This window comes from Acanthochromis polyacanthus, chromosome 18, assembly GCF_021347895.1.
Source record: "Acanthochromis polyacanthus isolate Apoly-LR-REF ecotype Palm Island chromosome 18, KAUST_Apoly_ChrSc, whole genome shotgun sequence".
In the NCBI taxonomy this organism is placed as follows: Eukaryota; Metazoa; Chordata; class Actinopteri; family Pomacentridae; genus Acanthochromis; species Acanthochromis polyacanthus.
Genome location: NC_067130.1, coordinates 15,138,375 through 15,165,752, shown reverse-complemented (window position 1 = coordinate 15,165,752; position 27,378 = coordinate 15,138,375). Strand labels below are relative to the sequence as shown.

Below are 27,378 nucleotides of genomic sequence, written 5' to 3'. Positions count from 1 at the left end.
AGACAATCTGCTGCAATATTGTTGCTCTCAGCTGTTAATTCACATTTAAAGGTTTTCCTTTCACATTTGTCTCAATATTAGGGGCTTAACAATGTGGTTTGTCAGAAATGGTATTGATACAAACTATTAGCAATCAATGAAGAAGACTTTTTTTTTAGAACTATTATCCTTCAGTGCAGATAGGCTGTTGCTGGTGACATGTTAACAATCAGGTAGTACATTTTTAAATGCATTCCTTTTATCTAAAATTGTAAAAATACCAATATTTGGAAGAATGTTTTAAACCAATAAGCAGCCAGATCAATCTTTTCTCAGAGACTGGGGAGCCGAAACAATACTGAAGGTTTTGTTGTGACCATCAGTTCTAATTAGCTAAACTTACTCTTAAGAAACCACACTGAAAATTAATCATCAGCTGCCAATCAGTTAATCATATCAACAATTTTTTAATTAAAAATACCAAACATTATCTTGTTCTAGCTCTTCTGATGCGCACTTTCTGTTTGTGTTATGTTAAACATATTTAGACTGATTAATCAAGGAAATGATCATCAGGAAAAAATGATTTTCACAATAATTGCTAGCCCTAATTTCTAGGGAGAAAAAAATATAGAGAGACCCAGATATAGCAAAAAGCTTTGTTGTGCTGAGAACAAAACATGGTGGCATAACTTCACATGACCCAGAAAAAAAGCAAACTAATTAAAAGTAGTGAATGTAAACTAGTGAGTGAATATTAAGCTTTTACTGTGCAATGCAAAAGAAGTTAAAAACAGGAGCTGCAGAACAAACTGCAAGCACAACATTGACATATCATCACTTCCTGTAAGTGATGACAGCTAATTCAGTAACACAAGTCCAACATTTACTCTCCCTTTAGCTCTGCTTTAATACTTATCACTGTCTGGATTTCTAACGTGGCTCATTAGCAGCTAGCATACAGTGGGCTTTAAAGACTTTCTGCCACCTGCTGTGATAGTAATGGACGTTTTTAAGTCCAATCAGTCAACTAAAGGAGTTGAGCTACACGCAGCAAAACTAAATCAATTAGCTGGTAAGATGCTAAAATGTGTCAGTGCTAATTCTCTCTGGGTTTGAATTCAGGAGCGACCTCTTTTATATTACACTGTATTTTGTTTAAGAGTTATTAAAAATGCTTAATACTGGGTATAGCTGGAACATTTTGACATTAACTCAAAGGACCACATATGCTTACCCTTAGTGCTGAGTTTCATATACATCCAAGCCTTGGAAATTCTCCAAAGATACCAAGGTCTATTCAATGCTTTTGCTAGCTCCATAATAGATGCATAGCTGCATGGATGCATAGTGTATGCACCCTCCTCACCTCAAAGCAGTAGTCCTGCCCGAGGATGCTGCTGTGAACAGGCTTGATTATAACCTCGTCCTCCATACTTAGGTCCAGGGCTTCCACAGCGCTACTGGGGCTGAGCAGTGACTCATGGGAGCGAGACTCCTTCAGCCTTGGCATCAGATGAGATCTAAGAGTGGAGAAGGAGAGAGGAGAGCAAGAAGAAGATAAGGACTGAGTCATCTTGCAGAGTCTGAGTAGAGGAAGTGAGTGAGAGAGAGCGAGCATATGCACCGCACGTATCAGCGAGCGTTCATGGCGAGTGTGAAGGGAGTGTGTGTGAGGATGACGAGGAGAGGATGCTCCACTTGCCTCAAAGTCAGCGACTTCTCAGCCCGACGAGCGTCCTCACTACTGTATATCAACACATTTTCACTCAGCCACTTCTGAGCTCACTTGCAAACGGATGCGTTGCGTCTTCTCATTTGCAACTTGAAGCACCACGGTATGAATGGAAATGCTTGAAAGACTGAGTCAAGCTGTGCTGCCAGCTGATGCAACGGAACCACAATTCATATCACTGATTATCATTAATGGTCAGACTTGGAGAATTTTAATGACGTGATAATGCATCGGAGTGATATACCACTTGCAGAACTTTGTTTAACCCTCTGAACCCCGAGTGGTTTCTGGGAGTTTTTTTGCTCCTGTCGCATTTTCCTCACTTTGAGCTCATTTTTCACTGCAGTATAAAATCCTGTATGTGGGCTAAACCATGGCTAGAAGTAGCAAGAATTCGGAAATGCCTTCTGTGCAGAATGACACCGTTATAGTGCCATAAATCACAAATATAAGTAAAATCAAAGTTGCATTATTTTGTTTATCTATTCAACAATTATAATATTACTACTAATAATAAAACTAGCATCTACATCTGCAACATTTTTCCAAGTGCCTACAAGTGTTACTAGCACCAGAAAAAAAAAGTGGCTCCACAAGCTTTCAATATTTTACCCTTTAAATTTTCAATTTGTTTCCATAGTCACTAATGGCTTCTGTTACACTGAAGAGCACAGAACTGTTTGTTTTTCACACAAGCAAACACTTGATTTTTGGAGATTTTAAGGAAACATCACAATTGTAAATCTAGATTTGGTAAACAACAGCAGACGAGCAATTCAAGGAAAGCTGAAAATCTGACAATTCGATCTGTTTCTACAGTTTCTTGTGCTGATGAACAACATTTTGCTGTTTATTTTTCAAGGATAACTGACAGGATTTGGGTTTCAGAGGGTTAACATAAACAACACAAAGACTATTGTTCTTCACTGCAATATGACAGGAACTCAGACTGCACTTCAAAAAGTGCTCAATAATCTGACAAAGACAGCCCAGAGGCCTGACTGCTGGCCATTTTTTAGCCAAAGAAGATTAGGAGACAAAGTAAAGAGCTTTCCGCTGTTTTCTGTGTTTGATGTCGCCCTACTTTCTGTGTTTTCAGAGGAGTTAGAGTGAGTGACTGTCAGTAGGAATGAGCAAATGTGTCTCCACACTGTGCATATATAGGTCCATATTACTTATCTAAATATTAAGCTTAAGGTTTGGCTTTTTTAATGCTAAACAGCAACCAATTACATTAAAGTATTTACATTTACGTTGACATGCTTTATTGCATGTCACAAACAGCCGCTGTGAGTGCTCATGTGTTTCCAGTAGGCAACAGCCTTAGCTCATGTCAGCCTCACAGTGATTCATCCATCCATCCATCAATCCATTCATTATCTATATGCTTAATCCTCATTAGGGTCATGGAGGGGGATGGAGCCTACCCGGCTGACTTAGGCGGGGTTCACAGGTCACCAGTCTATCACAGGCACACTCACATTCACACTTACAATTTGGAATCGTCATTTAACCTCAGCATGTTTTTTGAACTATGGGAGGAAGCTGGAAGACCCAGGAAAAACCCACACATGCACAGGGAGAGCATGCAAACTCCATGCAGAAAGATCCCAGAGACGAGAAACCAGCGGATCTTCTAGCTGCAATGGCAACAGTGCTAACCACTGAACACTGTGCAGGCCTCTGATAGGAGGATGACAAACTAATATGTCGCGTAAACAGCAACAGGCGAGGGACAAAAACATAAAATTAGCCTTTGATACTTCAACACTGGCAGGCAGATGAAGACAAGGGGTCAAATTGCTAGTGTAATGAGTGAGAACATTCTTTTAATAGTGCCCTCTATGGACAGCTTATGCACTAATCCCACGTATGTGTGCGAGCCTGTGTGCGAGTGTGCATAGTGTACATCTTCTCTGTGGACTGGAGGAAGAGCATTCCAGGAAAAATGCAGCCGCCGTAATGACAGATTAGCAACACATGCAGCCCTTTTGTACAGCCAGCCAGCTTTGTTGTCAAAATCCACTATCCAATGTGAAGTGGATAATGACCTGGACTCGCTTCTTTATTCCTTCATCTCCCTCTCCCTCACACACAAACACACAACCACAGAAGTCAATACTGGCCTCGAAATACGAGAAGCGAACACAGAAACAAACGTGTAGAGAATGAACGCTCAAGGAGAGGTCTGAATATGAAAATCCAGCTTTAGGAGCTCCAAAGCACAGCTGCAGAGAAGTGTGTTTGCACCTACCTCTGCTGTAAGTGATTGGCTGACTTGGTACTGGGCAGAACAGAGAGCGAGTCAATCAGTGGAAAAGGAGGGGAAACAGCGTTTGTTTGGTGGGGATGTGCTTTTAGAAACAGGAAAGGGATGGGAACTCTACATCTGTACCATAGTGCACAGTACTGAGACTGACTGAAGGGACACAATCTGTTCCAGCTATATACAGCTCCAATCATTTTAATTAACAAGGAGCACTCACAAATACTTAGGCAGAACTAGCAAAGAACATGCATGTCTTCTTCCTGTAAAAACGATCTTGAACAAGCAGCCAGAATGTTCTGAAAAAGCCGTAGAGAGAAGAAAGTGTCCTATTCTTACATTATTACTTTCTTTTTCTCCCGGCGTATCATATTATAAGAACATTAGTGTCGGTGAAAATGGTGGGAGACTGTGAAAGTATGAATTGATGAATAATAATCCTGCCTGTCATCTGTACGGCATTGTACTAAACTGTACTGCAACGTGTAATTTACAGCCCATTGTAGCCCTCTTTTTAAGAGTGACAATGAAAGACTGTCTGACATGTGAATCCTGTTCAGAACTTCGGTATCACCCAGTCTGACACGCTGTTCATGCCAGCCTCTGCAAATGACAACCGGCATTACAAGCAGGGCCTGCTGTCTTCATCTCCTCACTTCGGTTCCCTTCCCCCCCAAACGTCATCCACTCTCAGCAAATCGTCCTTCTTTGTCCTTGACAATCCTCCACCACTCTCTTTACCTCCGTTCCTCGCCTACACTGTGTTTATCTCGTTCGGTGTTTACCTGAGGTTGGGGGCACAGTTTATGTTAGGTGGATCCTTTCAGACTGTCTGGTGCAAATCTTTCCACCCCGCTCACTGCTTCTTTCACTGTTCTGTTTTTCGCTCTCACCGTGTTTATCTCCCTTCTCCTCTCTTGGCTCAATCTATTCTTCATCAGGGCTTCATTCGGGCCATCTAAATAGTTCAGATTCTGTGAAGGTGATACACAAGGCAGCTCAGAAGCTACCTGACTGTGAGCTTGACTATATAAAACCTTACTGAAAAGGTCAAGCTATGAATAACAGACTGTTAGAATTACAGGGGATATTGCAAAGAGTTCACACTGTACCTACAATACATTTGTTTAGATACATAAATAGTTGGAAGGCCTGGGAGAGTATAGGTGTTTTACATGAATTTTGGAACTTGCTACAACATTCAAGAGAACATGCAGGATCAAATAATTAATCAAGCAATTTAACCTCTGGCACAGTATGGCATCTCATTGCTGGCACTGAAGTTTTTTAATGAATGCTTCTTCTGATCTACATCAGTGTTAAAGTGGTACAGAGGAAGGTGACATAAACCAAACTCCTGTATTTGGATTCCAATTGAGAACATTTCAGTGATGAACACACCTTTTATTCTTTAATTTTTTTTCCTTTTATCAAGGTGGAGGCATGCAGCAGCAAGTAGCAGCATAAAGCTAATGATTTTTCCACAGTGGTAAAAGCAAAAGCAGGTACTGAGATGTATTTGAAAAAAAAAAAACAGTTTCTGTCTGCCAACTTGTCCACCTCAGCCAAGCGCAGAACCCTGTTTCAGTCTTTCCAGGAGATAAATCAAATTAAGATATTAAAACGAGTGGAGCAAAACATATCAATAACAGCCATTTGACCTTGTTCTGTACTTTTAAAGCAGTCCAAAAAGAGAACGGATGCCTGTTGAAAATATCCAGCACAGTTATAAAAAGCCACAATTCATTCAGTACATTTAACATTCAGACTTTCATTATCCAAGTTAGTGATGCAGACACATTAACTTTTTAGGAATCTATGCTGTTGCATCAGGTCAAATCCTATCAGCATCATGTGGGAACTAGATGGACTGAGCTCTGCTGAGGTTCAATAGAAACTCAGTTAGGAGTAAGTACAATGGAGACTGAAGCAGAGTAATGCCCCCTGAGTGTGTCGGGGCTGCACCCAGAGCGCTTTGTCTCTGCATCCTGTAAGGAGAGTTCATCTGATAGCCTGTCTGGGATCTGATATAGTCTGAAACATCAGGCCCATACAGGCGTCAGTGCACTTAGACTTCTAACACACTGACTTGCTGGCGAGCTCACTGCATCACAAGGGACTGTGTTTGTACCGATAGCTGAAGATAGGCCGAATTAATGTAGCAGCACTTTCAAAGTCTACACCCTTACAGAGCTGCCAGCAGAGCACACTTTGTTTCACTACAATCATATGCACGGCAGCACGTTACAGCGCATGTGATGAGGTGTTCGTTTTCACACAGGATATAATACCCTCCTTGTTATATCCTTCCACACATGCAAAAACCAACAAGCAAAATCAATCGAATGACCAAAGTTCAGTCTGCTGACACAACCTAAAAACAACAAACTTTCTCAGGAGGGGCCTCCAGCTGAGAATTAAGAGGCCTGATGTTAAGCCTTCTTGTTTACTGTGGATACCACACTGGTCAGTGTTTACAGAGCATTTTGCTGTGCCGTTAGTCCAGCGTTTACAAAAATCAATACGCTTTCCACTTGCAGACTGGCACAGCAATTACTTGTTAATAATGCTCTCTACCAAACAAACACACGAGACCTGTGTGCCAGCAGGCACGCATATCAACAAGCCGGGCCAGACAGAGACATACAGGATGACAAATTAGTGCAGGCGCAATTTTAGTCAACATCGGGCTCTTGACTTTTTCCAAGTTGCTTTAGACAATAGTGTCAGCTAAATATATATTATGTAATGGCAAATTAGGAGGAAAATGAATAAATTAGCACAGAGAGAGCAAATGCAGATGCTGGTAAGGCATGATTCATTAGTTTCAGTTTGTGCCTGTTATCACTGCATCTTTCATGCAAACATCAGGTATTCAGAAAAAAAACAAAAAGATATAAAATATAAAGTAATCCAAAATAAAATATACAGACACACAATGTAAGTGACATACATGGCAAAATGTAGATGTGAAAACATATACGACAGTTTGGTAACAACTACAGTCAGAACCTTCAGAATCAGTTCTGCAAATATATTTCCAGAAACTACCGGCTCAGTTTTCAGTGGCTGATGGTGAACAGGGAAAAGGATTCTATTGTCACGATTGTCGATCCACAGCTGCCGGGGCTCAGTGGCCGACTGGCAGAGTCATTAAGACTGTGACTAGTCAAGATGGATGTGTCAGAGCAGCACAGGTTCTCTTCAAGGACAAAGTTTACACGAAGCCCATTGCCTGTTTGATCCGACGTACAAAGGACACTGAAAGAAATCCCACAGTAACACATTTGCTCCTAAAATGGGGGGCAGCTGTTCTCATCTGAAATTGTTTCAGACTATGAATTTCTGTAATAGCAATTTTTCTGGTTAGTACTGTTCCGTTTCGGTTGTTTTCAGTTTCTATGTTGATAGGGAGAAGAATGGCTTTCAACCAGAAATGATGAATATGTGACTAATTGATTGTGAATGCATGTGTTAAATAACTTGTACTCACAATAAGGCTGCAACAAAATGTTGGCTTTCCACTGTAATTAATCTGTCATTATTGTTTAATTAACTGTTTATTACTTGTTTCCCCAACCAAGATGATGTCAAAACAGTCAGATTCTAACTGTTAGGCGTGATGTATAGTGCCTTTTCCATTGTCGTTGTTGTATGTGTGGGGTTAAACTTCGGACATCAAAACCTGCTGGCGGATTTAACAGACATGTTGTTTTTTTAAAAAAATTGCCAAAATGACACCATTATCAAAGGTAGAAACTGCAAAAACAAAGACAATCATCAGGTTATGAGGTTTCAGATGGTCCTTGAACTTTTAAAATGACACAATTTTAAGCTTAAACTGTGATATTTCATCAAATCGCTTTCTTCTACATCTCTTGTTAAATGATTATCTGAAGACGAATGATTTGTCCTGAGCAATTCTGGAAAAAAAACAATAAGAATTTGTGCTCTTAGGTGTAGCTGACCACGAATGACTTTTCTCTTCCACCTAATGGTATTTGACAAAAATTCAGGGGCTCAGGACAGTCTGTGTTTACACAGAACATACACAGTGGACAAATTGTTGGTACCCCTCATGTTAAAGAAGGAAAAACCCACAATTCTCACTGAAATCACTTGAAACTCACAAAAGTAACAATAATAAAAATTTATTGAAATTAAATAATCAAAAACAGCGATCACTTTTGAATTGTTGATTAACATAACTATTTAAAAAAACAATTAATGAAACAGGCCTGGACAAAAATGATGGTACCTCTATAAAAGATTGAAAACTATTTGACCAGAGTGACATGATTAACTCAGGTGTGTCATTTAATTGACATCACAGGTGTTTCCAAACTCATAATCAGTCAGTCTGCCTATTTAAAGGGAGACAAGTAGTCACCCTGCTGTTTGGTGAAAAGGTGTGTACCACACTGAACATGGACAACAGAAAGCGAAGGAGAGAATTGTCCCAGGACATCACGAAAAAAAATGATAGACAAACATCTTAAAGTAAAGGGCTATAAGACCATCTCTAACAGCTTGAAGTTCCTGTGACAACAGTGGCTCATATTATTCAGAAGTTCAAGACCCACGGGACAGTAGCCAAACCTCCCTGGACGTGGCCGCAAGAGAAAATTGATGACAATTGAAAGAGACGAATTGTATCCAAAGAGCCCAGAGCAACTTCCAAAGAAATTAAAGGTGAACTCCAAGGCCAAGGTACATCAGTGTCCAGATCGCACCATTCGTCGTTGTTTGAGCCAAAGTGGACTTCATGGGAGACGACCAAAGGAGGACACCACTGCTGAAAAAAACTCATAAAAAGCCAGACTGGAATTTGCAAAAATGCATGTTGACAAGCCACAAAGCTTCTGGGAGAATGTCCTTTGGACAGATGAGACCAAACTGGAGCTTTTTGGTAAGGCACATCAACTCTATGTTCATAGACTCAAAAAACCAAGCATACGAAGAAAAGAACACTGTCCCTACGGTGAAACATGGAGGAGGCTCAGTAATGTTTTTTGGGGCTGCCTTTGCTGCATCTGGCACAGGGTGTCTTGAATGTGCAAGGTACGATGAAATCTGAAGACTATCAAGGCATTCTGAAGAGAAATGTGCTGCCTGGTGTCAGAAAGCTTGGTCTCAGTCGCAGGTCATGGGTCTTCCAACAGGACAACCAATCCAAAACACACAGCCAAAAACACCCAAGAATGGCTGAGAGAAAAAGCGTTGGACTATTCTAAAGTGGCCTTCTATGAGCCCAGATCTGAATCCCATTGAACATATGTGGAAGGAGCTGAAACATGCCATTTGGAGAAGACACCTATCAAACCTGATGACAAACTGGAGCTGTTTGCTCATGAGGAGTGGGCCAAAATACCTGTTGACAGCTGCAGAACGCTCATTGACAAATACAGAAATCGTTTAATTGCAGTGATTGCCTCAAAAGGTTGTGCAACAAAATATTAAGTTATGGGTACATCATTTTTGTCCAGCCCTATTTCATTAGTTTGTTTTTAAAATAATTATGTTAATCAACAATTCAAAGTGATGGCTGATTTAGATTATTAATTTTCAATAAATTTTTATTTATTGTTACTTTTGTGAGTTTCAAGTGATTTCAGTGAGATTGTGGGTTTTCCTTCTTTAACTGGGGGTACCAACAATTTTGTCCACGTGTGTATAAGAGACAAGTATGGAAACAAACTAAACATGTTGGCAAAATAGCACTATTTTGTGACAGGAGCAAACACACATAGAAACTACTTGGGGTTCAGAGGATAAATTGGAGTTCCACAGTATTATTCGTCTGGCAGTATGTAGTCAGTTATTATGTCTATTCATACATGTTGCTACATAAAAGGAGGCAATAATCATGTTCTCTTTCTGGGGTGTTTTAATTTTCAGCAACCATCTGGAATCACAGTTATGTCCTTAGCCAGAGCAAAGAAATTCAACAGCATTCAGCGGCTCCATGCTCTCTGGACAGGAGCTCTGTAGAGGTCGATACATTATCTTGTGAGTCTTAAAGAGTGGACAACTAAAAAACAGGTTCTTTGTAAACAGCGTGCTAAGTTTTCATATATTTTTTGCCTGTGGCATTCTCTTAACAGCTGGCCGTGGCTTATAGATGGTGCTCAAAACTAAAAGCTCCAGCCAGCCAGAACCACCAGCACTCTGCAAGCACCTGGGCCCCGACTCCAACATCAAAGAGGAAAGCATCACAGTTCACAGAAAAATACGTACTATATCACACAGACACAGCAATTGTTCCAGGTTGATTATGAAACACATGCACTGTAGCGACAGGCAAGCGGACAAATGCGCCATTATTCATGCATCGAGCCTCACACAATCAAGTGTCATTATTCCACTGCTTTGGCGCTGACTCAGTGGAAAGGACCCACAGGCCGTGATGAAACAACTAAGTGTCTGTCACACTGACTGCCGAGTACCCTGTCACGGTCTGATCGCTCATTTGATCCAAGCAGATGTGGTTTGTCTTTCTCAGGGCTCAGTGTGAATAATGAGGCCATGCTAGCTCAAAGAGGAAGTTAAAATCTAAGGCAGTCAGATGTTGTGTTTTGGAGCGATTCATGTCTCTTGTTCATTCAGCAAAAGAATGCCATTCGTGTTTGAGGGAAACGCATGAAAATGTATGTTTTTGTGCTTCAGTCTGCCATCTGTCATACAAACTGGAGTTGGATGATGGGTAGCAGGAGAATACAGACGGCTAAACAAACGTCTGACCCACAGCAGAGTCGAAAGAAGAGTAGCCCAAGAGGCAAGGGGAACAGACAAAGGGATCCTGTCAGATACTGCTGGTGCAGAACGGTGGATGTGTGAGCCGACCACTGACATGTGGCTACAGGCCTCGGAGACAAACACAATCAGGCCAGTCGGAAGATCCGGTCAACAGAACAGCGGCCCAACCTCATTTCAAGTTGAAGTCAGACACGCTGCAGAGAAGACTGATCTCCTGAGATGAAGACGGAGGTCGAGGTCACGGCTGAAATGAGCTGGAGATGCAGTAGCAAATGTGACAGTCTACCTATCGCTGCTTTTGGCCAGTAACCCTTAAAGCAGAGGTGTCAAACTCATTTTGGTCCAGGGGCCGCATACGGCCTAATTTGATCTCAAAGGGGCCGGACCAGTAAACTTATAGCATAATTACTGAGAAGTAACAATAAGTCTAAGTTTTTCTGACGTTTTAGTGCAAAGGAGACCAAGTATATGAGAAAAATCTTTATAAGTAATGAACTATCCTTTTAAAAATTATACTAGAAACAAGCAGAGATTAAAGTAAGTGTAATTTCAACAACACTATGACTCAGTTTAACATTTATTTGTGTGCATTGTGCATTACAACTGATCACAGTGATTGTGCAATGGCACAACATATTTAGTCACAGGTATGTGTAACTTAAAAACATAGTCCTGGAATAAATAAAAAATCAAACTTATCAAGATATAGAAATTTTTGAAGTCCGTTTTCCACATCTGGAAAGTTATTGTGAACACCTAAATTAACTCTGCACACCTTTAAATCTAAACTAGCAGCTATTTTAAACAGACAGTTAAGAAAGTAAGGTTGTCACCTGCCTTGTTTATGTATAAAATGTATATGTAAAATATAAATAAAAACTATATACATAACATGGATGCATTAGAAATAATATTCCACTCAACCAAACACTTTTGTAGTGAATCTGATGACCAACACTGAATTTCACAGTATTACTGCAGCAAGTTTTCATTTAGCAACTGTTTTTTTTCCTAGGGCAACAATGTTTAAAGCAGCATTTTACAGGATTTATTCTGGCTTCGTATTTGCTCCTGAAACTTGCTATCTTTAGCCTGCACAAGTGTATCAGTATCAGGGCATCATGTTCTGAGCAGCAGCCAACTTCAGCATGTCAGTTATGTGTGAGCTTTGTGCGCCGTTTTGTTTTATTAATGTTCATTACTGAGAAAACTTGCTCACAAAGATACGTCCTCCCAACGTGCACAACGTTTTTCAGCCAGTGCTGTTAATTTAGGGTAGCCTGGAAGGAGATGCTGATCAAATGTTTCCAAGCCCACAGAGGCAAATCTGTCCTTCAGTTCTACATCACACTGCAAATGACAAAACCCAATCAACTTTTCTTTTCGCCATTGTTAATATCTAGCTTTGACGTTGAAGACAATAACAGACGCTTGACTTAAATGGCGCGGAAATGTTCCCAGGTAACCTATCATTCGGCAAGGCAGCTGTTGTGCTGCATTATGGGATCTGTAGTTTGTGTGTTATCAGCGCTTCATATCGTCAGGCCATTAATAACAATAATAATAAATCAATGTAAAATGATCTCGCGGGTTGGATATAATTGTAGGGACATTTCTACACATCATATTTAGGCTGACACTCAATCAAAAGCTCCTTTATGCTCATCCGTCCGTGACCTCGGTGAGTCCTGATTGGCTATGAAAGCAGTAACAATGACAGCCAAAGGGAAAAAAGCGCACATATAAGTTTGAACAGATGGATAACATACATGCTGGTCCACATGCAGTGCATTAGTGCTTTGCAGCACCTGTTGGCGGCTTCGGCACTTAAGGCTTCCACACCAGTGGTCTAATGCATACAAGACAAAGGAGAGATTACACTGGAAAGAGGAGGAAAAAAAGAGACACTGCTCCAGGCATTACTGTGCCAAACAAGAGGGAATAAAGCACTGCATCGCTATGGTGTGACCACTTTTGAGAAGAAACTAAGGAACCAGTTAGAACTATAGATGGAAGCACACATTAGCTAAAAGTATAGAAGGAATAGCTCTGCACAGAGAAGGCCTTTCATTTACAGGGAGGAAGGAAGCTTTTAAAGGCAAGAATGAGACACATACAAACACGCGCACTCAAAAGAGACAAACACACACACAGGAAAGGAGGGAGGCAGCTTTAGCGTTTAGTATCTCCTGAATGATCAGCTCCTCCAGGCTCCTTTTTAGGAGCGTATTGGGATGCCTGACTCAGAGTACTGGCAGACATTGTGAGAAAGGTTGGCTGGGAACTGAGATCAGGTGGTTGGACTGTTGGGAGAGGTAACGTAGCCACTGAGCCAGGCCGTCTGGTAACGCACACACACATGTGCACAGCTTGATTACAGTGAGAGCGTAGCCTCCCCTGCTAGGCTGGGAGGTAATTCAGTGCAACATCTGCTAGGACACTCGCTGTAGGAGACCAATACAGAGCGCTGGAGAGCTGCTCCGGTGCGGATTGACTGGGGTTTGGCTCTGAGGTCGTGTGCTGAGTGAAAGAGAACAGAACAGCTGGCTGCGAATACGGCAAATGGACATGGAAGATGAAACCAGCAGCTGCAAAACACACCATGCCAATTACCTGCGATGATCTGTAAGGACTCCTTTATTCTTTTTAAACATTTGTGTTGATCCCATCAGTGTATTAATGTGTGCTGAGCTATGCAAGACATGTGGTAAATGCTTCTTACTCATATTATTTCTCCCCCTAAGTGAGGTTTGAGAGCCAAGAGTCAATCGGACAGAGTGTATTGTGCAGCTTCCACAGCACAGTGGACTCCGTAAGACTGAATGGAATGTGTGTGGGTGTGTGTCCATAGCTCCATTCACGTTAATTAAATTGGGGTGAGGTGATACACTCAGGGCAGAAAATTGCATCGACAAAGAATTTATAATGAGGTCAAAGGTCACTCTAATACATTACTATTGAAATTGTAGCTAAGGTCAAAAGGTCAGAGAGCAAATGCCACACTAATGATCACCGATGCATTATGATTGCTCTATTGATTTAAACACTTCACTCCATGTGATTTGAAGGTTTGAAAAAGAGCAACACCATGATGGACTGATCATGATCAATATGACTGTGCTAGAGTACACACTATTAGTTTTTGTCATACAGCCAGCTGGGATACTCATTCAGACTTCCTGTCCCTGGCTCACCCACACACATTCACACGCGTGGTATCCCCCAAGCGCTAAAAACACACATGCACACAGAGACACTGCCAGGAATGGGAGGGAGAGAAGAGAGTAAGTGACTGATTGAGGAAGGTATCAAAAATGAGTTACAGTGATGCCTTACATAAGACAGATCAATAATTTATTGTAGTGAAATGCGACGCTAGACAAGTAAAGATACAGTATAAGCACTCGTGTCATTATAGCTGTTTATATACGGTCCCATCTGATTTCAGTACTAAAATTCAATATTCAAGATTTGAAGGTAGGCAGTTTGTGGTTTATGCAGTAATTTTAGGATCAACTTATTTTAAGTGGTTTCACTGGACCAGTGGGATCAGCATTAAAAACAACTTTGTTTAAATTTAACTACAGATTATAGACTACAGAGCCACCGTATAGCCCTACAACTAGAACTATCTATCTATCTATCTATCTACATAGACATATATATACATACTCTATTCTCTTATCTAGAGCACCTAGAGCACCTTATCACTCCAGCTTTGAAAGGTGCTATAGAAATAAAGTTTATTTGTAATATTCTATTGTGTATAATAAAATAACAGATTTTTTTAGATTTACTCTAGTTATTTATTTATTTGCATTAGTGCCATTAAATGGACTTGGATGCTACAGAGGAGAAGAATTAGCCTAGCCGTGCTAGACAACCCACGGCAACGAATTTAATTCTCTGCCAGGGTGGGTCTAGTTACCCTCCATAAGGCTCGAGGTTGGATGCTCCTAAAACTGGCCGGACGAATCACCATGAAGTGTAGAGTCAGAAGGCGGGCGTAACTAAGTGACGACAGAGGCGTGACGATTCTGACAGAAACAACCGGCGCACAATAAACAGTTATCTTTCGACTCGGCTTTGGCCACAGCCCTTAAAGATTTGAAGCTAAAATTCAACTTGAAAGATAAACAAAGGACGGCACTGAAGTGTTTCATTGAGAAGAAAGACGTATTTGGACTTATGCCAACGGGATATGGCAAATCCTTAATATACCAGTTGGCTCCGCTGGTTGGGAAGCTAATGGGACTTAGCCACAATCCGCCGGCGCTCTAGGAACTACGTCAGCCTATTCGTTGCGCTGATTGGTTGTATACCTACCCAATTGCTGCAGAGTGATTTGAAAGACAACCTTTTAGCCCGCCTCCCTCCCTGTCTAGTGTTCCTAGACCCTTGTGCCTTAAGAGCTGGGTCTAGCGCAGCTAGGCTAGAGAAGAATGGCTTTCAACCAAAAATGATGAAAATGTGACTAGTTGATTATGAATGCATCTATTAAATAACTTGTACACAAAATAAGGCTGCAACTTAATTACAAAATCTTTGTTTTCACTGTCAATTACTTTTTTTAAATTAATTGCTTATTTACTTGTTTCCCAAAACCCAAGATGATGTTCAAAAATAGTCAGTTTACTGTCATAGAAGAAGCTGAAACTATTTAGCTTTAAGGTGGAATTAGAGAATTTTGACCTTTTTTCTTAGAAATAAAAATACTGTCAATAATGAAATAATAGTTGACAACTCATCAATGAACCGATTAATTGCTGAAACTTTAATTAACAACCAATGGATCATTTCTTAAACTCTAACCTGGAATACAGTACATCATGCCTTCATCTAATCTGAAAGGCAAATTATCAGGTATCTGATTTGTTGACGTACTTGCAAGAAGACAGCTTGTCCTTGTTGAGTACCTGTTTATACATACTGTAAATAATCTCTTCTTTTTAAAAGTGAGGGAATTCATTTCTTTTAAAAACTGCCAACAAATAACCCTGACAGGTTGGGGTTGATTCTTATTTTTTAAATCCAAGGACAGTGTCCCACCAAAATTCTTTTTATACTTTTCACTTCAAATCAAAGCACCCGTGACCAGGATTTCTACTCGGCACTGATTAATTCTGCACCGAAATATCACAGCAGAGGGAGGAATGAGGCAGCGGTTTAAAAAAAAAAAGAAAAAGAAAAAGAAGATTAAGATAATATACTCATCAGATAGCAAGACAGGGGATCGTGAAAACGCTGGACTAATTGGGCCGATGTCAGTCTAATTAACTAACTTATCATCTGGCCCCAGGCCATCCAGCAATTCAGTTTAATCCCCAAAGGCTGCAAGGTGTTGGTGGTTTGAGAAACTGTCCTTCAACATTACAATCTGATTTTACAGTAGAAGAGCAACAGAAAAGAGATGAATCAGTTCAGTATCTTGTGTGAATATATAGAATGTTGTTATTAATTATACTGTAGTATTACTAACCTCACTCTCAAAGCATAGACAGACAAACACATTTTCCACTTTACTTTAGCACTTCCTTTTTGTTGTTTTGTTGTTCCCTTTTTTGTCCTCACTAGCCATTATTGATTTGTTATTTCATCCCATCAACTGTGGAAATATGCTTTAACCACAAACCTCCAGACCAACAATAATAGACTCTTAGGGGCAAGACAGCCACATTTCAGCGGGCATGACTCAGCCGTGACCATGACGCTGAGAAGACTTAAAGCACGCCAAGGTCATGGAAATGGTGTGTGCATCTGTTTGTGTACTTACATGATCTCACTGTATTTATGTACTGTACGTGCAGAGACACCAAACACAAGTGAGTAACTGTCATTCTATCTTTAAGCGAAAAAAAGAAGAAAAACATAAATTAGTTAGAAGCAAGAAAGGTTTTCCCTTGAACTCTTGCATAACTGTTAAGTGCTTGGGGAACTGATAACATGTGCAAAGGAGTAGAGGAGATGAGGAAGTGTGTTTTTCACTTCTTGACCTGAATATTCAAACACCCCTGTGGCATTGGACAAAGAAACAGGCGAGCACTCAAGTTCACGAGGAGAAAAAGAGGGCACAGACTTTTCTTCCCACGCAACACGGCAAAACTCAGATGGCAAAAACAATATGTAGCCTGTGATCCCTGTAAACACCACTTTTCCCACTTTGTTCCAGCTCTAATAGTTGCATTTTTATTAACACCGGAGTTCAAGATCAAGTAGCTTTTTGCACATAATTGGCTCTAAATTGTTCTGTGTGCTGTCAATAGTGAGGTCTTATTTGCACTCTAAAGCCAGGATTTGCCTCTGGCACTGAATAGTTTTTATCTTCAAGTCAAAACGTGTCTCCATTTTTTTCCTCCCAGCACCTTCTTCTCCATCTATTCAGCTGCACTTTTCCTCATTTTCTAATTACCATCCAGACATTTCTATACATTCAAAATTCATACAGAAAGTACGTCATGACATTTATGGTACAAACACAAGACAGATGCAGCCACAGCCTACAGTCCTGAGTGAACCTTGGGTGGATGCAGAAACAGAGGTTTCCTTAAACCACAGCGTGCAGCTGTGCTGGAACTATCCGCAGCAACAAGCACTCCCATGTCTGAAGCTTTAAAAACAAAATGACACTTACGATCTACTGAATATGTGAAACATGGTCCAGGAGAGTCTCTCCGAGCTGGATATCCAAAATGCACGACTTCACTTTGGGTTGCATTCCTCACAGCTGGTTTCGACGTTTTCCTGACTATTTTTGAGTCTCTGGGAACGTGGCTGGAGCCTCTGCCCTCTGAGTTACACCACACCGCTCCCTAAGGATGTCTGTTGCTACTAACACACCCCTCTCCACATCCCATTTAAAAAGACAGCGCTGTTATTTAGGACAAGCCTGCCCATACTACAGTGTAACGTGATATTGAGATCAAGGAATGCACAAATACTACCATGTAAAGATTTGGATGTGCTTCAAAGTAAAACACATACGGTATTTATCTGGCATTTTCTGCTTAATAGTTGTACCATATGGTGTTTTGTTGTTTGATCTCCTTTGACATCACTGTATTGTTCCTTCGTGATTATATATTTATATACATCTTGTAGTTTAGCTGTAGTATTTCCGTAATAATAACTTAAATGTGACTGTGCTGACTCCCTCCATCTCAGCTCTTAATAGAGGAGAAACAATAAATTAAACCAAAAAAGTGTAAAGGAGGGATGGAAATGACAGCTACTGTAAAGTTCTTTACGCTCTGAGAAAGACATCTATATTTTTCTATCTAAAATCAGTCCCTCGGATACGCAGTTTCTCTGTCATCATCAGATCTGTCTGCCCTGCTTTTCCTCACAGTGACATGGACCCTGAATTGGCAGCCAGGAAGCCAGCCCGCCCCCTCTTTTTTCCCCCTGTAGCAGGAAACAATGGCTCAGCCTTCAGCAGCATACACTGTGGGAAAATACTGGGTCCTTGGCTTGAGAGAGGGACTCAAGGAAAAGCGGGAAAAAAACAGAAAAATAAGAGAGGAAGGCACAAAAAAAAGGAAAAGAGAGAAAGAAGAAGAAGAAAATGGGGCCAGCCAGGTTTAGGAAGCAGACCGGCTGCCAGATGTATCGTATGGTTGTTTTCACATAGCTGGCGACCCAGTGAGGGTAGACTGATGTCACAACTGAGACATGCTGTCAAGAGACACTTCAATTCACACTGATGCTGGAGTTCCAAAAAAAGACAAGGTCCCAGAAATGCCACTCATTTCTTAGGAAAGAATTGCATGGAAACAGGTCCACTTCGAAATGGACTAGTTTAGTTAAAATGCTTTCTGAGTGACAGAAGACTATTATAACTCAATCAGTTCAGGAGTCTGCAGAAATTACATAAATGCCATTATGTAAAGAGACTCAAGTGGGACTCTACGGGAGCTGGGAGCAATTGCCTACCTCAACAATGGCATTCATTGTGAACTGTACAGCGGAAAGGTCCTTGCACCCCATTATAGGTGGACCGGTTCTCCAGCTCCCAAACAATTTAAGCATCATTTGGAAGGTGAAACTGGAGGGGGTTTAATGTACTTGTTCCCCCCCGATGCAACGGATTAGAGTTGCTTGCTCTTATCTAGAGTAAACAGACTTGCATGCCTTGCTGTTTTGGAGAATGGCTGGTTAAAGGTTAACTACAAAGCCAAGGCAAAGCTGGGAGACTAAACACTCAGGGGGATTTCCTCATTCCTCCAGTCTGGGTGGTGATATTATCATACCTCATAGGGTTGTTTGGACTGTGACTGCTCCCAAATATAATGCAGGACAGGCCAAGGCTATTGTATCTATTGGGACTTGTTTGTGATCAGTGGAGCAGGAGAGGAATGCAGAAAACTAACTTAAATCTCATTCAGTGGACAAAGCATTCTAAACAATGGTCCTCTGTACTCAGTTAGTGTTGTGGCTGAACAACATTTACATTAATATGAGCAGAAACTGTATTTCTATATGCACACACATACAAACAGGAAAAGCATTTGCATTCCATGTGATTTTGATGTGAAAAAATCACCTCAAATCACGCCAACAAGTGTGTGGGTGGGTGTGTGTGTGAGGTCATGAGCCAAGCGTACAGCAGCAGACGGCAACAGGACGGATTCATGAGTGAAGGTAGTAGAAAAAAGGTTCTCTCTGGCTAAATGTCTGTGTGTAGGCAGTCCCTGAGTGGCCTCGCCTCTGGGATGTTATTCCCCAGCTAACCACTAACCTGTTTAGTAGAGCACCACCTGTATGCACAGAGGTAAGGGAAGGAGAGGGAGGTAGACGGAGAGAAATAATCGCTGGATACAGTACATTCCAGGCAAGCTTCCACAAGTCTGCATGGCAGAGAGGTGGGCGTTGGATGGAGAAAACATGAGACGTGTTGGACAAGGAGATGTTGATAAAGGGCAGGGAAGAGGAGAGCAGATGGAAAAAATGAAGATAAAAAGGAAAAGATGAAGAGACTGACAAGACGATGAGAGGCGCGAAAGGAACTCGCATGATGGACTGGAGACTGAAGTCACATCTGAAAGGAAATCTCTCGAACATACAAGATGCACTAATGAGATGCAGTTTGCCAACTATTAGATAACTGCGATACTCTATTTCCTGTGATAACAATCCCTTTAATACCTTTGTCTGTACTAAGACATTGTGGTCAGTATTGCAAATCAACAAACAGGATTGCTTTACTGCAAGAAGAGAAAGATCTTTGCTTCATGCAGTAAAGTACCTCAAAAAATCAGGCATTTAGAGGACAAGGCTGGCATTATTTTGCATGAAACCAAACACAACAGCGTGTTGGTGAATTTTTCACTGCTTTCCAACACCTCTATCCTGCCTGTGGTGTTCAGCCGCAAATCCATTCAATCCAATTCAAGGTCAAAAATATAAAACAGTTGGACATTGCAGCGTTTTTGCTCAAAAAGGAGTTTGTTGGGGACTATTTTCAGATGCAGACAAACCCTCTGAACCCCAAGTGGTTTCTAGCTGTTTTCGCTCGTCTCACATTTTAACCCACTGTTGGCTCATTTTTACTGCAATATACGACTACTACTACAACATTACAATCACGACGAAATGCAGAAAGAACCCAAAAAAGTATTTTTTTACAATTTTCAGGCTGCCCTCACATCAACTCTAGAAAGACATTTCACCAAGCTGGATCTATCTTCCAACAATTTGCTGACCATTTACTCTTCTATATGCCATTTTTGAAGCATGCTGCACTCATTTAATTGCTCAGGTATGTTTGTTTTCCTCTAAATCTCTCTAATTTGTTTCCGTATTTGTGTCATTCCTGCCTTGTATGAACACAGCCTGCAGTTCAGCCAAAAATCTTCTATATTTGTGCCACATTACTGTCGGTCCAAGCTGAAGCAGTGATGGCTTCTCACACCGAGCAGCACAGATTTATTTGTTCTTTACGTCTGATTTTGACAAAATATCACAATGTTAAGCTTAGATATAGTTGTTTTTTTCTAATGGTACTGCACAGTACAGTATGGTACTGTGGCAGAATAAATTAATTTGGTCGTTTCATTGGAATTGTTGGCAATAAATAAAATACAGAAAATTGCCCGCCTTATCGTCTAATGTGCCGTATTAAAAACAGACATTATCCATTTGAAGATTTTATCTACAACACCCGCTCCCTATTCCAGAGTCAACAACAGTTAATGAGAGCACACAGTATCTGCTCCCTACCTTCAAAGTGTTTTGGGAGTGTGCATAAATCACTAGTCATTGCAATGTCACTATCCAAATGCAGTCAGAGAAGAGCCCAATCAATGTGATTTTGTGCTACTGCACAGACAGTCGATAGCAACTAAAGTGTTGTTAAAAGATCATCGTAGTTCACAAACAGTCTGTCTGTCCTTTCATCCAGAAGTAGACAAGAAGAGAGGAAATGGTGAGCAAAAGAGACATTAGAAATGGCTCCCTTCATTCCTTCATTCATTCCTCTAAAGCCTGGCCTCCATTTCATATTTTGTAAAGCTGCTTACTGTAGAGAGACAGTCATACAAACAGAACAAAGATGAGGTAGTAACATCAGCTACAGTGTGCTTCTTTGAGTAAAGAAACATATAAAGACGGAGATAAAGAGCATGAGAGCAGAAGGATAAGAGGAGACCTGTAAGACTGATGCCTGTAAGCTTCCCCTCCTGTTGTTCCTACTGACTCTGCACTATAGCCTTCAGGGCAACAGAGGCCAAATGAGTGATTCAATTATTGACAACGCACAACACGGCTACATCAGGAGCATATGTTCCTTTTTCATCGTCTCCCAGGCAAGGCTGAGGAGATGCGCTGCGTTTTTGCTAAACCGTCTTTTATTCACAGTGGTCACTGACAGTAGATTGAGGTTAATATTCTAATCTCAAGTTCGCTGACATGCATTATGAATTTCAAAGTACAAAACTCACTCAGTACTTGTTCATACATCATTATTTGAAAGGTCTTTCTTTCTTCTGTTAATGCTAAAATTCCTTATCGGTAGATAATTTTGGCCAAGACAAACCTAACACCACCTCTGTATTGTGTGTGTCAAATACTGTCTATTGTCTAATGTTTGATTAGGTACTAAAGATGAGGTGCTGATGCAACACAAAAAACTGATATTGAATTGACGATTGTAACTGTTTTAAATGTGAAACTTTGAGAGGACAAAACAGTAAAAAATACCCTTTTAGACATGAACTAGTTTCCATTATCCTGATGGCTTTTTCAACATGTCAGCTCATCATTTTTTCTGTGAAAATCATGACGGCAATTTCACAAAGTTGGACCAAGCAATATTTCTGTATCACTGTAAACAAGGCAAAAGTCTGAACTGCATCCTGCCGCATTAACCAACAAACACAGTTAAGTGGTATACTAAATTAATTGATATTGGGAAGGCTTTTTCTACATGTCAGCACCAACGCTGGTCCAAAAACATCACAGAGAGCACAAAAGACACTGTTTGCATGCCAACCTGTGACCGAGTTTAACAGATCAGATTATTGCGAATGAACAAGGAATGTAATCCTGGTTGTGACAAAACATTTTCAGGAGCTGGATTTTAGTTTCTTGCTTCCAGCTGTTTGTGGAAGTATTTCCTCTGAATGTATTAAATAGTCGCAGCGTCAGACAGCAGGAGGACACACACACGAGCGCCTCCAAAGCATATCATACAATAGTGGTAACTTCATTAATCATTTATATTTAGCTGCAGGTAAATCCTTCCTTACATAGCGCCAGTCATCCGGTTGAGCTCCATTGTAAAGTAGTACTTCATACATCATCACACATGGACAGAATTTTTGGTGTTTAAGAAATTAGAGATAAACTATCTACTAGTTATTTGCACATTTACATTGTGTCTTTTGTTTTTTTAATGCACTATACGCTTGACATACTGCTCAAAGTTGCGCACTGTGGTTCTCTCTGTCGTGGCTACGTCTGAATAAAGCCCTGAGGAACATTAATGTAAATGTGACCCACGATGATGTCACTTAAACATGAGAATGATGAAGCAGCAACCCTACACATCCCATGACTGAAAAGGTCTATACTGTAGCTTTTGTTTTGGAAGTGTTTCCATAAACATTCACTTTGAAGAAAAATGGCCCTGCTGTCAGCTGTGTCACAATTGAATTTTGTAAAATAATCCAAATTGTTTCAACTATTAATACACGGTTTTCAGGAAATTACTGGAAAATAGCCAGAAATACACCGCCGATTATACACCATGTGCACAAACGGAGGTCCTGAGCAAGCAAGCTCCTGTCCTTGTGCAGACGTTCACGTTTGTGTAGTCATGATTAAACGTTGTTGATTAAGTGCCAAACTGTCTCCCTCCCCCTTTCTAAACCATCCAAATCCTTTGACCCCCAGTCGAGTAGCCTCTGGTCTGAATCACTGTATGGCTCCTCCCTTCCTCCATCCATCCCTCCCTCTCTGGACATGTGTCTGATCAAATGCTCTGCTCCACTTCATCAGCTCTCAGTAAATCGATGGGCACCGCTGACATGATGTACAGTGTGACAGACTAGTTACACAGAGACAGAAAAGACAGAAAATGATGTGCAGAGATGGGAAGGAACAGCGGGAAGATACTGTACAAAGGAAAGCTTTGCATTGATTCTTGCCTCTACTTGCAACAGAATAGAATGCATTATCATCATGAGATTATTATTAATACTACATTGCACAAGCTCAGTGCAAGATTAAGAATTAAAAGCAACTATAGAGAAGGTTAGTGAACATTGTACAAGAGGTTAAGCCACCCAGAATTAAATCGAACACAAAATACTGGAGCATGAACAATTGCTGACTGTTGACCCTCTTATGTTTTGTCTTTTCAGTCATCTTTTTTTCCCTTCCTCTTTCCCGCACTGGCTCTTTCATCTCACATTTACCCTAATCATCATTTTCTCTCTGTCCTATTCCAGGTTTCCAGCCATGAAAATGACCAACAGCAAGTTTTCTCGCTCTGTCATGCCTTGTCTAGTTAGCTAGAAGCTCTGACCCAAAATGAGATAGTTGTACATTTAAGTGTATATGCTGAATACAGTATGCGACCATACATTCAAATGTGCAGAAACATTTGCTCATTCATGCACGCACGTACAGCACCCAAGGCTACTGTCACTGCATACAAACATGGACGGGCCCGGATGCTTGTAGCACAATATGCAGAAGTTTTTGTTCTGGAGAGCTCAGCAGCTTCTCAGAGTCACCAGCTGAGCTCTCACACTGAACCTGATCTGTATGCTGCAGTAAACAAGCAGACAAATTATCAACCATCAAACAACTATTTATTTGTTTTCTAAAGCAAAGACATCTTTGCTCGAATGAAACCACCTCTGAGGAAAATAAATGTTCGGTTCAATATTGCTTTCCAGCAGAAAATGCTTAACTGAACTCTTTATCCGTACTATGGGGGGAAGGTTTGGGTGTGTTGACCAGTTAAAGACAGCCTCAGTGTTTAATTTATCCTTTTCATGACAACAAATTAAAACGGAATAGCTTAACTAACTGGAATAACTTAATCAAACTCGATGTGTGGCTGCAGACTAATTTCATGCATGTAAGGAGCGTGTAAGGAGCGTGTACAGATTAACACTGCTGTGATTTCTGTTGTGAAAGTGAAACTGTGTATTAACTGTGCAGTAAGTGGCCAATGGCAACCCTGTTGCACAAAAATGCAGTAATTGGCATTCTTATTTTAAAAGCAATTTCTGTGACTGTGACATTGTAGGAAGCACTTCCAGCTTCAAAGAGCCAAAAAGTCGGTGTTAGGATGTGAAGGCACAAGTCTGCAAAAAGACTTTCACACAGAACACTGAGGTTTGTGTCTGCGTGGGACCATTATTCTTAGACTTAAGTTTTAACTAGCTGTTTGGTTAGGTTTGAGCATCAAAACTAAGTGGTTAGGTCTGGGAAAATATCATGTTTAGCATTGAAATCAATCTTTTCACAATGTTAACTACATGTCCACAGCTTGGTTAGGTTTAGGCACCAAAATGACTTGGCTCGGTTTGGGAAGATATAATGGTTTGGATTAAAAGGCAGCCATGCCATAATGTACTAATATATGACCGGTAAAGCAATGCTATGAATGGCAAAGATATACTGATTAGATTTGTATACAACACAAACATAATCTGGCAACTTAACTTGAATTGTAATTGATAACGCAGTCTAGTTGTATCGGAGCATAATTTTTAGAATTCAGGGTTGACTGGATGCTTATGAAAGGATCCAATCATCCTTACGAAATCCATCTAAATATTCATCCACAGAATGTAAATAAATGTGGGATAGATGACGTGACAATGTGTACTGTCCTATTACCATTTTGTAAGGTTACATCTATGGTGATTCTATTAGACATTACAGGTTGCTGGCAGTAACTTCTCTGAGGTTTGATGTAACTAACCACGAAGACCATTTTCCACTCATCTACTCCTATCTTGTGCAGACATTCGAACGTTGCTACAACGAAACGAGCTGTTGCTCTGCGAGACTCACAAACTCCCTGGCCACACACACCTCTTTCGACTGCTAATTGCCTCCAACATACGACTTGGACTGAGAATGCCAGCCAAAACCAGCGGCTGACCTCACAGTGTGGCCCAGTCATCTGATTTGTGTTAGCTGGCTGCCCTCCGCCACACAGGCCAGCTTTGTGTGATGTTGCTACATTTAGGATGTGATCAACACTCACAAACAAACAACAACAACAAAACAAGAACATCTACGCATGATCATCTCTGGTGCTTTATAATCTCACACATAGCAAATGCACTATTTGAATGAAAACCAATTGGGAGTTAAAAGCAATTATATAATAATGACTGAGTATCCTGAATGTACGCAGGATGTAGAAGAGTGTGTGTGTGTGTGTGTGTGTGTGTGTGTGTGTGTGTGTGTGTGCGTGTGTGTGTGCGTGTGCGCGCTCAGGAAAGCAGCCTCCCTTGCATTGTCACTGACAGAAAAAAAGCACAGAAGGAAGAGAATAGCACAGCTGGAGTATAAACACCACACAGAGGCAGAGGAGCGTAAACAGTCTCAATGAAGCACCTACATCCACATTCCACATTCCTCTCTGTGGTCGCACATTCACCCTAAAAATCATCTCCCACTGCATTAAACCAAAGCAAACCAGCACACAAAGGATGGTGAGTGACATGTGAAAAGCAGGATAACACTCACCAGGCATTGTCAGAATCTCACAGAACAATCGAAGGCAGGCAGAGAGAGGAACCGAGGCTGAGTCAGAATAAGAGGAGAGGGGGGGTAATAAAAAAAAAAAGAACGGAAGGCAGAGATGGATGAGGGCAAAGGCGATTTCAAAGCTCCATTTTTCTCCCCCTGCTGCCGATGCAGACTGCTGCTCGCCTCTCCTCTTCCTTACTTGTGGTTCTCTTCCTCCTTCTCTCCCTGACTACGTCTCTCTTTGCTCCTGCTGCTGCTTTAAGGCGAGGGGTGGGGAATGAGCGCTACAATGCTCTCCCTCTCTCTTGCTCCCTCTCCTCCTTTCTTTCTCCCACCCTCTCTTCCTCACCCCGTACAGAGCATGCCCTACTTCCTGTGTTGTCTCTGAAATGGGACACACTCCCCTTTCTCCTCTGTTTATTTCTTTCACTTCGCATGAATGAATTTAAAGGTACCCTGACACTTGACTCTAATTTGGGAGTGATGAAGATTCGTCCCCGTTTCCCCCCTCACTGTCCCTCCCCCCTCCGCGTAACTCAAGCTAAAACCCTCTCTCTTTCACTGTCAGTGATTGACTGCACCTCCCATCTCGGTCTCCTTGCGCAGGGAGGAGCTTGCCCGTGTTGTGTGTGTGGTTGGTGGGGGGATCACATGTGTGTGAAGTGCAGCCTAGCTTGGCCCTGCCCCCTGTGTAGCTCCAGTGGGAGTGTGCATGTGTGCTCTTTGTCCTGTCAACTCTGGTGTGAGGTGTGTGAGGTGTGCTGCTTTCCCTCTTGGCCACTGTTGCCACCGCTGTCACTGGGACTGTGGAGGGGGTTGCATTTGCTGCCAACCAGCCCAGAGCGTGGGCTCAGATCAGCTAGGAGACCAGGACTCACGCTGAGGCTCAGACAGATAAAACACTGAACATATGAGGCTGGAGCTCAGCTTTGGCAAAAAAAAGGCTTGGCCAGTGGGGCCAGCCAAAGGGTTGGTAGCAGTGAGCCTGGAATGTGGGTGGGAGGGTATTGCCATGCTCAATTTGAGCCTGGACTGGTAGACTGGCAGAGGAGATAGGAGTGAGTTTGATGCTATTTCTAGAGCTTAAACTCTGGCAGAGCTGGCACTGGGGCATAAAGGGCCGGGCGGGACGCACCGATAAGGCAGGGCAGCTGTGGAGAACTGGTTCACGAGAGCTGACGGCCAATCGGCACTCCCTGCACGTCTGCAATGATGTCATCAAATATGACATCACCCTCACCCCTTATTCTCCCGGACACATGAGACACGCATGCACAGACATCAGTGCATGTGTAAACCAAATGACCACACAATAGGGTGTGGAGGAGGGCAGAGATCCTGAGCTTCAGGCTTACACCCTTTCTAAACAAAAGCACGGGGCACAAGCACATTGTTATTTTTTTTAATGATTAAATCATGAAAAGTATCT

General features: G+C 41.4%; 1 protein-coding gene across 11 annotated transcripts in view; it reads right to left on the bottom strand.

The window, feature by feature from the left end:
* The window catches only part of dab2ipb (DAB2 interacting protein b), a 193,140-nt gene that overhangs the window by 42,468 nt on the left and 123,294 nt on the right, over positions 1-27,378 (bottom strand). For 9 of the 11 annotated variants that reach the window (XM_051938113.1, XM_022192489.2, XM_022192490.2 and 6 more), the window contains one exon: positions 1,349-1,502. In XM_051938113.1, the coding sequence (XP_051794073.1) occupies positions 1,349-1,502 (154 nt within the window). Of the gene's footprint in view, positions 1-1,348; positions 1,503-17,367; positions 17,496-25,946; positions 26,406-27,378 lie in introns of those variants that run through there. The other 2 variants (XM_022192492.2, XM_022192491.2) reach the window with 2 other exon arrangements.